The sequence below is a fragment of the Lathamus discolor genome, chromosome 2 (genome assembly GCF_037157495.1).
Source record: "Lathamus discolor isolate bLatDis1 chromosome 2, bLatDis1.hap1, whole genome shotgun sequence".
NCBI lineage: Eukaryota > Metazoa > Chordata > Aves > Psittaciformes > Psittacidae > Lathamus > Lathamus discolor.
The window spans coordinates 158,624,201-158,637,928 of NC_088885.1; the positions used below are offsets into that span (position 1 = coordinate 158,624,201).

A 13,728-nucleotide genomic window follows, 5' to 3' on the forward strand; every position below is an offset into this window, starting at 1 on the left:
TAAGATTCCCTGTTTCTGGCTTAGCCCTTAGTGCTCACATGGAGATGGAGCTGCAGTAACTTTCCTGAGGGAGGCATCCCATCTATGGGATGAAGGCCAGCTTCACATGTCGCCTTTCCCACCTATGACTCCTTCCCCACTCTGCTGTTCTTTCTCAGGCTGAAAAGATGCCATAAGAAAGCAGGGACTCTGTCCCTTTGATGTCTTGAAGCATCACCCCATGAAGCAGGGGCATTCCTGCCATGCCTAGAGCTGTGGGGGTGCAGGGGACATCCAAGGGGAGTCCTGTCATGGCCTATATGGGGATCTTAGCCCTGGAGAGCTTCCCAGGGAGGGAACATGGAAAGGGGGTGTAATTGGGGGAGGTTATGGGGGGTGAGGAAGGTGTGGGGGAGAAGTGGAGTCATATATTCGAGTAATTGGTGTGGGGAAGGGGTGCACCCCCATGTGGGGCTCATGTGGCTGGGGGACATCTATGTAGGGGGCAAGATGGGTGGGACACTTCTATACGGTGTGAAGCAGGGCTATGGTGTATATAGGATGAGGGATGGAGTTATGAGGAAAGTTAAGGTGTGTATCATGTGTGGGACAGCTCTATAGGGTTATGCATCCATATTTAGGATATGCAGGACAAGGCTATAGCATGAGAGGTGTATATTTGGGTTATGTAGGACAGCAATAGGATTATGTATCCATGCATGGGGTGCACGTCACAGGGATATAGGGTTATGCATCCACATAGTGAGTGTGTGAGACAAATCCATAAAGTTATGCATCCATATACAGAGTAAGTGGGGCAAGGCTGTAGGATTAAGGAGGTGTATATAATATATGTGGGACAGAGCTATAGGATTGTGCATCCTCACGTGGGGCGTATGCCACCATAGAAACGCGGAATGATTTGGGTTGGAAGGGACCTTAAAGCTCATCCAGTTCCAACCCCCTGCTATGGGCAGGAACACCTTACAACCTTGCCTTGAACACTGCCAGGGAGGGGCCATGTCACAGGACTATAGGGTTAAGGAGGTGTGTATAACATATGCGGGATAGGACTATAGGGTTAAAGAGGTATCTATAACATATGCGGGACGGGGCTATAGGGTTAAGGAGGCGTGTATAATACGTGGGACAGGGTTATAGGATTATGCATCCTTATGTTGGGTGTACATCACAAGGCTATAAGGTTGTGCATCCACACAGTGTGTGTGTGGGACAAGGCTGTGCAGTTACGCGTGCGGGCATGGGCTATGTGGGCTACAGGGATGGGGAGGTGCTATGGGCAGCCCGGGGGGATGGAGGGGAACGCTTAAATGGGTGGAAAGAGATGGAGGGGTCAGAGCGGGGCGGGGACTAGAAGATCCAGCTCCGGGGGGGTGGTATTTGGGGGGGGGGGGGGGTGGGGGAAGGGGGGGGGGGCGCGGTCTCCCCTGCGGCTCCGTGCCCGCTCCCCGCCCGCCCTGACGGCCGCTTTCCCTCTCTCCCCGCTCCGCCGCCCCGTCCCTCCCTCGCTCCATCCCTCCCTCCTTGCATCCATCCATCCATCCATCCCTCCCTCCCTCCCTCCTCCAGCAGAGCCTCCGCCTCTCCACCCGGCGCCTGGTCCTGGCGCGGCTGCCGAACGGTCCCGCTCGACGCCTCCCGGACCAAGTGCCTGTGTGACCGGCTCTCCGCCTTCGCCATCTTAGCCCAGCTCAGCCCCGACATGGTGAGTCCCGCCGCGGAGGGAGGAGCAGAGGGGAGAGGAGGGAGGGATGGGGACATAGACACACATACACACACATGGGGTTGCGGGGGGACCGGGGAAAATGAAGAGGAAAGGAAGGGAACACCACCGGGATGCAGCGGAGCATCCTCGGCGGGCGGCTTGCGGGGACCGGGGGCGCTGGGGACAGCCCCGAGCCCTGCTGCAGCCCGGTGTCGCCGGGACCGTGGCGACACACACCGTGAGGCTTTGCATCACCCTCCACCGCCGCCCTTCCTCTCCCCTTCCCCGACCTGCCCGCAGTTTATGCCTTTTGGGATGGGGGGGGGGTACACGACGGGACACGCGTCTTGCTGCTGCGCTGCTTCCCCCTTTTCCTCCATCCCTCTTTCCCTGTGCTTTGGATGAAGATACCGCTAAACGTGTGGGGCGAGCAGCCCCCGCCGGGCGTGTTCCCTCATGTGGGCTCCCCACGCACTAAATCCTCACACGTGTCTCATTTTGGGAAGGAGGGGAATCATCCCGCACCGCTTCCATCCCCACCGCATCGCACTCGTGTCCCACTCCATGCCTCGGAGTCCTGTTCGTTACCCCATACTTTTTGGGTGATGGGGGTGCATGGGGTGCCCCCACTCCGGAATAAAGGAGCGTGGAAGGGAGGAGTTGTGAAGTTTTGGCTGCTGTTGGTGAATACGGAGCCGCGTCTGGGATGGAGGGAAAGAAAAGTGTGAGATTCCTAGAAATTATCACTGGGCGGCTGCACCCGGACTCAGAGAGTGGGGAAGGTGCCAAAGGCAACACCAGGGTGGTCAAAAGGGGCTTTTCCGTCCCTTTTATTCCACCTTGTGCTTTATAATGTATTCCCCCCCCCCCTTTTTTTTTAAGTAGTTTATCCCCTTTTGGACAGCTCCCAGGTTCATAGAGCAAAGCCACCCCCCCTTCTCCACCCAATGCTTCTCCATCTGCCTGGGCACTGGGAGTTACTGGGCCCTTGTAATTGTTTACTAATTATGCTTTGCTTGTTAAATGCTGGCTTAATTCAGTGAAAGGGGAGGGGAAAGGATGAAAGGAAGGGTGACGGTGGTAAAAGGGAGAGGGGGGATCACATTTTCCAAGATGAAGGTTTGGTTTATTATTAGAAACACTAATGTATTTGGTCCACTAGTTACCATGGAAACAACATCTGCACTGAAGTGGTTTTAAAGACACAGTGTTGGTTGTGTTTGCCCGGCCCCATGCAGGCCCAGCTGCTCCAGTGATGTGAAATGGGCTCGTGTCAGGTACAACCGCTCCTGAGGTGCTCTTGGGAGAGAAAACGAGTTTATGGTCTTGGTAGACATGTGCTGGTTGAAGGATGCTTGAAGGTAGAAGTGGGACTTGGGTTCCCGCTTGGAAGGAGCTGGTTGTGTTGATGCTGGTGTCTCTGCGCCCATCTTCCTCCATGGGTCTTTGCTTCCTTGTCTTCTTACAAGGGAAGTTGGGATTTGCTTGAAACCAAGCGGGAAAGAAGGTTGCTTGATGGGCTAGTGTTGTCCAGGAGTGGTACCCAGCCTTCTCGAGGTGTGCGGAGGTGATGCAGGTGGGACCCATCTCCTGCATCTCTGTAACTTGCTGCTCTGTACCTGCCCATTGAGCCTGCAGCGCTGCATCCTGCCAGCAGCAAGGTTTCTCCCTTCAGCCCAAGGGTGACACCCAAATATCTGGCTCCGGAGGCTGTGAGGACCATCATGATGGTTGATGGGTGAGCTTTGTTCTGCGCAGGAAGCACTCGGTGCTGTTGTTGCAAGCAACCCTGACAAAGTTTGGGGAGGTTGTGTGGTTGGAGAAAATAAAGAGTGATTTCTGCTGCAGGAATACTTCTAAAGCAAAGCCTGAAGTGCTGCTGGTGAAGGTCCTTTGGTGATCCTTCTTCTGGAAGTAGGCAGTATGGGAAGAGAGATGGGAGCCTTTGGTTCGGCTGAAGCAGAAGTTTCTCTAGCAGAGACTTTATGTTCACACAGCACTTGGCATTATTTAACTAAGCAGCTAGGGGGGAAAATGGTTAACTTAACATAGCCAGATACTGCTATTCCCTCAGCTCTAGGTGTTTGGAGTGTTATCTGGGTAACACAGGGTTCATGTAAGCCCTTTATCATCCGTGCATCTGAGAGTGGGCTTGGCTGCAGGAGGATGCAGCTTCCTTCCCCCAGGCGTGTTTTATTATATCTGCAACTAACCTCACAGCTGATCCTTTGGGGTTTAGGCCTAAAATTGCTTCCTTTGTCCTCTTTCCAACTCTGCTGGCTGCTGGTCAGGTTGCATTTGCACAACTCAGTTTATTTCCCAGCCTGGAGTCAACTCATGGGCATCAATAGGAGTCCTTAGGCCGTGCTGGGAGGAAAGCTGGGGCTTGGATACCTCCTGAGTCCCCCCACTAAGCAAAGCCTAGGGTCTGGTGATGCTTTGGAACATTGTTCATCCATATCCTTGTTGTACCACCCTCAGTTTCCTGACTGAGTGTCATTCTGAGCAAGCCAAAGCTGCCTCCCTTCCCCAGAGGTGGCATCTCATCATCGTTGGTGTCTGCGGTGGTGACATTTATAGTGCAGTTTTTCATGTACCTTTGGAGCTCTCAGGACAAGAAGCTCCATCCGCCTGTGTCATTAATATTATTTATTGCTATAAATCTCCTTTCTGGAGTCTTTGGCCCTGGCAGTTTGAGATATTTGTAACCCTGGTTCAGGCACAGCTTCTTAGCAGTGAAAAAGGACCATGAAAGGCTTGTGGAGGGTGAGTGTTGCTGCCCAGGCAGCTGATTTGGACTTGCCAAGGACAGAGTTTCCCTCGTCTGGGGCCTAAGAGCTGCTCATATGATTGGAAAAGGAGTTGGCCTTGATTTCAATGTAATTAGGGGCTGAAAGTGCTGTGTTTTTAATTGGTTCTGAAGATGGAGATCCCTAAACCAAGACGGAGCTGTTCAGGTCCGGCTTAACAGGTGGAGTTCAAAAGTGACCCTTTCTCTGCATCCCATTTCCCTTGGACCCTGCAAATTCAGCTAGACAAAGGCAGCCTCTGGGACTGATTTGGCATGATTGCTGTTTGACCACCATGAAAGATTTAAACTTCTTAAGTTGAGGAATTTAGATAAGTTTTTTGGGGTTCTCCTTTCATTTTGGTTTTATGCCATGCCTAGCTTGGTACTGTGATAGTATTGGCTTGCTGGAATGCTACACCTGCATAATAGCTAACAGAGAATAAGCACAAAAGGAAACTGCAGAGCCACGTGTTCAAACTCTACATTGCAATCCATAGTCAGGCTGAATAAAGAGTCTTATGGTGGTGTTTTCTAAGTGTTTCTTGGCAGTCTTGGCAAAGTTTTAGAGGTGGGAAGGAAAGAGCAGGAGCTTGAGGATGCACAGGAGAACCTTTCACTCTTTGTCTTGTTTGAGTTTGGCTCGTGTTGTCTCTTCAGCCTACCAGCTCATGATTGGCCTTTATACAGTCAATCAAGCTATAAAGCTCAGTTCTTACAGCACTTGGGACCACAGTAAGACTGTATGAATAGATCTCTGCTCTCTCTCCCATTCCTTACTAACCTCATCTGCAGAGACAGGGCTGATTGGAATTCAGCGTCTGAGCTCTGCTCTGGTTCCTAGTGTTAGCTAAGGTTGAAAGGTGCTGATGGCAAGAACCTGTATGGATGCTGAGTTTGTTATGTCCATGCCATGGTGTGTTTAATGACAAGCACACCATTAGCTGGAGGGGTTGTACAGCACCTGTATGCTTTTGTGGGCTGTATTGTAGCAGACTATATAGAACTGACTTGTACACTCACTGAGTGTACACAGTGACCAGCCCTGGGCCCTATGATGTCCCAGGATGTTGCAAGAGGCTTTAATCATTGGTATAGCATTGTTATGAATACAAAGCACCTTTCATGGTGTGCTGCCTTCCGAAAGAAACAACAGCTTCTGAGCTCCAATATCAAATCACAACATACCTTTTTTACCTGGAAACACGCCAGCATTGTGTGTGCAGGAGAGGAGAAGGAGCCCTTTCTACCTTCAGGAGATAACATGTGGAAAGTAGACTTTCAGTGTTATATCTTGAGCAGGCTGTGGGAAGGGAATCAACATGCAGGTCTGGTGTGATCTTGGAGATCTTCCTCCTGAAAAGATTGCCCTGTGCTATGGGAGGACTGTGTACTTCATAGAGTGCGTGCAGAGACAAGGTGGGTTATTTTAAGGTCTTAAACCTCAGTAGAGCCTTGCGTGCACAGGGAACAGATCCAGGTTTTCCAGCAGCAGGCTTTTCCCCTGGAAAAATGTTAATGAATTAAAATATTTTGTAAAGGTGTAGCAGTTCTGACAACATTTGAATGGAAATTAGAGCAGCGTTTCACTTAGATAAGACCAGAGCACTTTATTTGGAGATGAACGCTTTAACATTTATATTCTACCATGGTTTACCACGTGAGATTTGGAGTCTGGATGAGAGCAAAGCCTTTTGCATATCTTGAGAACAGTCAGTTCTCAGGTTTACAGTAGTTTTCAGGTTTCGTTAATGCTGCTTCTCCTGCGGTATTAGCTCTTGGATTCAAAAGCTGGACTTTTCTGCTGAAAGGAAGTTCTTGGTTTTGCCCAGCTCAAAGTCTTAAGGCATCAAACTGCTGCCAGTTTGTATATGGGTCTGTGGTAGACCCCTATAGGGTGTATCTGGGTGTATTGGCTAGGGGAAGTTCAGGTTGGATATAGGAAAGAAGTTTAGTGTGAGGGTGCTGAGGCACTGGACCAGGTTGCCCAGAGAAGCTGTGGCTGCCCCATCCCTGGCGGTGTTCAAGGCCAGGTTGGACAGAGCCTTGGGTGACATGGCCTAGTGTGAGGTGTCCCTGCCCATGGCAGGGGGTTAGAACTGGATGATCTTCAGGTCTTTTACCACCCAAACCATCCTGTGATTGTGCAGCCAGGGCTGTTTCTGTGCCTGTGAGTAAAATTGTGACCTTGGGCCAATCACTTCATTGTTTTCTGCTTCCTTTTCTCCAGCTGCAGCACCCTTGCAGGCTGCGCACGTTCATATTTGCACAGCGCCCCAAGCCTGAAGGGTGCTACAGAAAGCCCCAAGTGCTGTCATTTCCCTGAGCAAGCTTCTGCTTGCTCCTATTGCAAGAGCTGTGCCAGGGTGAACATTGCTGAGCTGCAAACATTTGGGCTTTTGAGGTCCAAATCCTCCCAAAGCTTCCTGCCCTTGTGCTGTTGGCACCTCTTCCTGCATCACCCTGTCCTCTCCGGGATGCTGCTGCGAGTAGAATGTCTCTTGGGAGCTGATTGTGCCTCTTGAACTGGGAATGTTTCCTCAGCTTTCCTAGGGATTTGTGCTGTTCTCACTGGAATCTCCCCGGATATGGAGAGACCAAAGTAAGAGTGAGGAAGGGACATTCCAGCTGGACTCCTGATCCTCTCAGGAGAGCTTTGCGTTGAGATTGAGGACTGTTACGGTGTAAGTACTGCTGGGGATGTTTGGGGTTCACTCCTCTCCACAGCAGGAGCAGATGCTGTGCTTTCTCAGGGGTGCCTTTCCCTGAGGTCTCTGGCAGCCCATAGGCTTTCAAAACCACAAGCTGGCCTTTCCTTTGCTCAGCAGGGATGCTCTTTTCACTAAACCCCATAGAGTCCCCTTGAGCTTCAGCAAGCTTTGATAGCCCGGAGAAGACAGGATATGAACCAGCTGGGCTGACAGTTTTCCCTTCCCACTCTCTCTCATAATACAATTAGGAAGTAGAGAGGATGTGCGTTGCCCTTAGGTACCCAAATGGGCCGACTCGCAGTCCAGCTCCCTCTTAAAAGAATTGCATTACATTTCAAATGCGGCCTTTTAGCAGAGGTGGCTGAATTGTGCTTCTGCATCATTGCTTTGCTGGAAGTCACCTGCTTTAAAACATGTGGGGGTTTATCACTGACCTGAGTTCATTATGCATCACAGGGTGAATTTAGACTAAACCTCATTTGAATTTGGAGAGGACCCGGTGTCAACGTATGAGATGATTTATGCTTGGGAAGGGGATTATGGATAGAGCTTGTGATGTGCTCCAGGTGCCAGGGAGCAGAGGGTTAGTTAATTTGGTGGAAGATGTGATGGAGTTTGCCATTGCTGTGTGCTGTACACAGATACCTAAGAAGGGATCCCGTCAGCAAATAAGTGATTAGTGTTTAAACAATTACACAGGAAAGGAATTGGAGACGAGTGGGATAGGAAATCCCTTTCAGTTCCATGCTTCGAGGAGAGACAACACTCGAATGCATTAAAAGAAGACAGGTAGCACACGAGGTAGTAATAGGAGGATTTGGCTCAGCATAATAAGCAGTCATCCAGCATCCCACCTCCTTGGCGGCTGTCTGCGGCTTCAGCTGTCTGTCGATCCAGCGGGTAGTTGGGTAGATATTCAGAGCTGACAGCTTCCCTCCGCCGAGTTCCTGCTCCGTGCTTGTGGATTCGCTCAGGTCTTTAACTTACGACAAAACTCCAGGCAGTGGGATTGCAGCAGCGTGGGTCTGCAGCTCTTCCCCCGCGAGCTGAAGCCAGCGAGCTCTGCACAGCCCTGGCAGTGACTCTTCTGCAGGCAAATGCTGCATCACCCTGTATCTCTTCATCTGAAGGGGACGTGGGAGAGGAACATGATCAAGTGGCTGGGAGCTTAAAACCGTTGTGGGATTCAGTGCTTCAACGTGAGTAATACCGAGCCACATTCACCCTTCGGTGTAAAGGCAAGAGCTGCGCTGGCATTAACCAAGTGACCCCAGGAGCAGACCAGGGCTGAGGTTAGTCACTTGTCTTCAGCTGAAATGAAACCCTCACCGTGCATGTCTGGGATACTGCGTGTCCAGGCGTTCCTGAGGGGTTTGGTGCTTATTTTGAGCTGCAGTGCTTAATGGCTTGTTGCCATGAAGGCAGCTTAGCAAATGTGACAGCTGCCCTATTACCCAGTCACTGCTTACTGCTCTGTTAAAGGACATGTAGATTTAAGCCAGGACACCAGGGTCTTCCCAGTTCCTACTTTCCCCTTTCCTAAGAGCTGGGAAAACAGCTCTGAGGCTCAGTGCATGATTAGAGCCATTAAGGGGCAGAAATGTGAACAAAGGGAGTGAGTGGTACATGTCCGGGATGCTCTGCTCTGTGTTCAAACAGGATGACTGGTACAGTACGTGAGTGTGGGAGTGTGTGAGCATATATGTGGGAGAGGATGATGTGACAAAGATGTTTGGTGTGATGCCTCCGTGCTGATGGTGAGTGAAGGTGAGCTCTGTGAGATGGTTTGACTCTTTTTCTCGAGGAGGAAAGACTGAAGGGAAAGAGGATAATAGTCTTGAAAAGGGTAGAAGTAGCTGTGTAAAGGGAGAAATCTGCTATCTGTGTCTGCTGGGGATTGGAATCAAACTGCAGTTTGAGAGATTTAATTTAGGCACAAGGGAAAACCTTCTGTCTGCAGGAATAGGCAAGCACTGAGAGCCTACCCTCCACCAGTGAGGGTTTTATTGAAGGCTGGGAATGGTTCAGATAGCTTTAAAACAGGCAAATGGGTGAGATGAGTTTGTCAGGTCTTTTCGCCCCTCTTGCCTGTAATTCTGCGAACTAGATCCCCTTTCTGTCTTCTTGCTATGTAAAGGAGAGAAGTGTGGCGGAGATGTAGGATGCTGATGGGAGGTGGAGGAAAGGGATGGAGGCAGATGGAGAAGCTCTGGTAGGTTAGGGTGCATATCTGGGAAAATCCCAACTGGAGGAGCACCTTGCCTGCTTTCCGTACCCCACTGTAGCTGATGATCCATCTTTATTTTATCTTTGTATTCATAATGTGTTATTTCAACCTCCTCATCACCTGAGAATGACGACTTCAATTTGTTCAACACAGAATGAGCCACAAAATGACCCAGACCCAAAATAGGCAAAATATAGCCGAAATTTCCAGCTGAAATAGAAGGATGCTTGGATGCAGGCGGGTGTGGGGGCACATGTAAACAGCGCGAGGGCATTAGTCATCGCGATCCGCAGTAAGTCGTGGCACATCTGCTGTTGTCAGGGTTGTCTTGTAGTCATTGAGCCGAGCAGGGTTTAACAGAGGAGGTTTGAAGCGAGAGCACTGGGTAGCTTTTTAGGTGTTTTTTTTTGGGGGGGAGCATCTCCCAAGTCAGAGGACAGCGTGGGAGACATCACAAAAGGTGCTCGCTTGAAAATGGTAACAAGTGGGTGATGGAGGCTGGGTTTCGTGGACGCATCAGGAGTGGGAGTCAGCGCATTAGTGCTAAATGAGATTATCTTTCTTTTCGAAGCACTGCAAGGACTAAGTAAGTGCATTGTGTCGAGCTGTTGAGTGGTGTTTGTCTTTCTCCTATCATTCCGCACCCATCTTCATAGTACTTCCACCTAGAAAAGCCCTTTTTTGGATAATTTTGACAAGCTGCTTACCACTCAACCCTGTTGAGCCCTGCCTAAAGGCTGAAGTTGCCCTTGAGTTGCCATGCAGCGAGACATGGAAATTGAGTCCTTATTTTACAACAAATGTCTACTCATTTAAACCAAAACTGAATCAGTTTCTCAAAGGCTTGTGCCCTTCATGCTTTTGCTATCTATGAATAACTGAGTGTACTAATCTACTCACAAGATTTTGGCAGCAATGGCAATCCTTGAGCAAAAATGGGTAATACACATTGAAAACAAATGTCAGACTTGCAGTTATGAGTATCTGAGCTTGAAGGTTCCCTCTAAATGTCAGGACTGCCTAATCAGGAAAGTAGGATTATGCTGCATGTGATAGTGGCTAGTCAAAACTAAGCCTGCGTCTCAGGGCTTGCTAGCTACCTGCCTTACTAACCAGCAGGATACACAGAACACAATAAATCTGTGAAAGCAAAACGACACTGCTCTTTTCCCACAAGCACGACAAGGCTTTCATTTTTCATGATGAATTGTTCTTTTTGCTCTTTTAAATATGGCAATCATGTCAGCCATTCCCCACATGGGGAATATCCTACTGTTGGGGCCAGTTTTGATCTTGTTTATATCAACCCAGTACAGTTGTAAATCCAGCGGCTGTTACAGTTTTACTTCCCAATGACTCTGCTGTGAATGAGATGGGCATCAGGGCCAGAAGCTGATTCCATGTGCACTGATTTGAGATCACCATTCCATGTAGAGGGAATTAGCATCAGTGAGTCCACAGTAACCAGCTGTGCATTGCACTGTGTAGGTGGAAACATGCTGGATCCCATGGGCTTTTCAGGTTGCAATGGGAATATTATCATCATAAGAGTGTACTGATGATCTGCCAAATGGTTGAAATCCCTTCGTCTCCTTCTCATAGGCGAGCTCTAGCCAAGGAGGCCCTGAAAGCCTCTGAGGACTGATAATGAGCTGGAGACATATGGTTCCTGACCTTGTTCAGGTCAGGAACTGTTGCCCATGCAGACAGTGATTGAACAGTGAGAGATGGAAATGTTTGCTTGAGTTCTACAGGAGAGGAATCACATCTGCAAGTAATAATTAAAGGGACTAAATGAAGGCAGGGCTTAAGAGATGTTTAAGTGATGGTTTGTGTAGGCTTTCCGCAAAGATTCGTGGCTTGTGCTTTGGGTGAAGGTTTTGCTTAAGGACTGGGCAAGGGTGGGAGGAGGGGAAAGGGAAAGCAGATGTCTGTTCTCAGTATGGTAGTGTGAGCACCTTTGGATCATATCTTCTTCCACTGGGGCTTTGGGTGTTCCCCCTACTCCTCAGCCATGTCTCTCTTAAGGACAGGATGCACGGGCATGGGGAAGGAATGTGCTGCCCATGCTGTGGGGAGAGCTACCAGTCTGGCATCACTCACCGGTACAACAATGACGGAGTAAAACAAACAGCGGGCTGTTTTGGAGTAATTTAGTGAAATGCTGTCGCCTGGCATGGAACCAAAACACTGCTTAAATCAGGATAAACACAGTCTGGATTCTACCCTCATTTTCCTCTCCCAGTCTGCTGTGGAGTTATTTTATTTCAACTGTGTGTAAATCTTACCACATTTCCCTGCAAGGTGCTCGGCGCTGATGATGGGAAGTTACTAGGGACGAGGGCACACTTGTGAAACTAGGGCAAGATGGGTAACGTAAGAATAGGCTTGCAAATCAGTTACAGACTTTGAATTGATTATCCTTTGTGTAGTGCACAGAAGGGGCAATCTCAAGCAGAAGGGAGGTAAAGGCAGTTCATTTTTAATGTATTTAGAGCATATGTTCATACTATAAAATAATGGTAGTAATAGTAATGATAATGATGATGATAAATTCCCTGGTAGAAGTGTCTCCAGCACTGTCCTGTAATTGTCCATACTGTTTAATTGTTATAAAGCTCCCTGCTCTATCATGGTTTGTCCAGCTGTGGTCCAGGGGTTGGCACGGTCCATGGATGGACAAGACTCCTCTGTCTTGAACAGTGAGTTTATATGAGTATTATCTATACAGTATCACTTCAGCTCAGGGTAGTGGAGTGGGTACTGGACTATTATATTTTCTAGGACTAACATAGTGAGATAGAGGTTTGTTGCTTGCTGCAGTGCCTGTGACAGTGGTACTCATTAAAGTTCACTTCTGCCTAGTTGCCTTAGTAGGAAGGAGCACATAACCTTAGAGGAACAGGACACCGCGATTCTTACCACCTTTATTGTGAGGAATGTTTGTATTTTCCCTTTAATATGCCTTAAAGGGAAAGGCTAGAACAGAGCAAAGTTTCCCATATGCATGAAAGCAAAGATGTAAAAACCAAATACTCCACCTGGTCAGCTCACAAACAGTTAAACCAAAAGCTTTCTCCTCTCTCTCTTCCATACCTCCCCATGTTAATAATTTGCAGCAGAAAACAAGATGCTGGTGTTTGATTGTCCCAACGTAGCCCTAAGAATCCCCTAACACATTTACACGTATCAGAAATCTAAGCTGAATTAAGCTTTGGAAGAGAGATGGAGGGCAGTATTATTCTCTTCCATTTCCAGGGGGTTAAAATAGGCCCCTGAGAAGTTAAGGCCAGTGTTTGCAATCTAAAGCAGGTCGGCTGAGAGGGCTTTGAAAAGATAGGCTTAAATGATGGAGCCATGTATGCAGTTGACCTGCAGGCAAGCTGGGAATAGAGCCCTGCTCTGCTTGCTTGCAGTCCCTTCGCCCAGCACTCTGGTTCCTAAACCACATCTCTCAGAGGGATGCAAAGTGGCTCAGAGCTGCTTTTTGGAGCCCTGTTAAGAAGTGTTTTCAGCAGCTTGACCAAGCAAAGTGTAATGGGAAAGAGACAGAAAAGGAAAATTCACTACCTATGGCAGGGGGGTTGGAACTGGATGATCTTTAAGGCCCTTTCCAACCCAAACCATTTTATGATTCTATGAATGCATTTTAAATAATGATAATGAAAATGTTTGAGAGCAGCTGGGCAGGAGGAGAATGGTACTTAGGGCTACTCTGAGCCTGATCCAGCCCTCCTTGATATCAGGACTGGAAACTGACGCACTGAGAGTGCAGTCTGGTAGTTCAAAAAGCAGCAGCAAGCTGACCATGGCATCAAGGAGTGGCAGGTAGACAATGCATACTGTTAACTCCTGTAATTCCCTGCCAGCCTGAAGGAAATTATCCTGACGGTTCCTATTAACAACCGGCTGCATGACCACTGCTCTGCCCTGAAAGCTTCATCAAGGCTGTTTGCTAAATGCAGATTGCCATGTTGTAGCTTGAAAGTGGACTCGATACCAAGTGGAGAGTTAGTGGTTGTTAATAAATAGTAGCACGTTAAGATGTCTCTCCGGGTGATTTTTGTGTACTGTAATTACACAGAATTGCCTGTTAGAGTGGCCAAATTACATAAAAGGGGCCCTCAGCTACACAAAAACGTTCCAAATAATGGGTGACTATTAGCTTTGACATGAGAAGCCTGTAGTTATGATCGGAAGGAAGCAAAACAAGGTAGTAATCGTCTGGATCTGATTTGCAATGACATGGGCAGAGCTGGGGAGGATGTTGTGAAAGAGGTTGTAAGAAGATTAGTTA

General features: G+C 48.7%; 1 protein-coding gene across 1 annotated transcript in view; it reads left to right on the forward strand.

Moving 5' to 3' along the window:
* The window catches only part of ADGRB1 (adhesion G protein-coupled receptor B1), a 210,591-nt gene that overhangs the window by 120,856 nt on the left and 76,007 nt on the right, over positions 1-13,728 (forward strand). Inside the window, exon 19 of the mRNA XM_065669051.1 lies at positions 1,570-1,705. Within this exon, the coding sequence (XP_065525123.1) occupies positions 1,570-1,705 (136 nt within the window). The remainder of the gene's footprint in view (positions 1-1,569; positions 1,706-13,728) is intronic.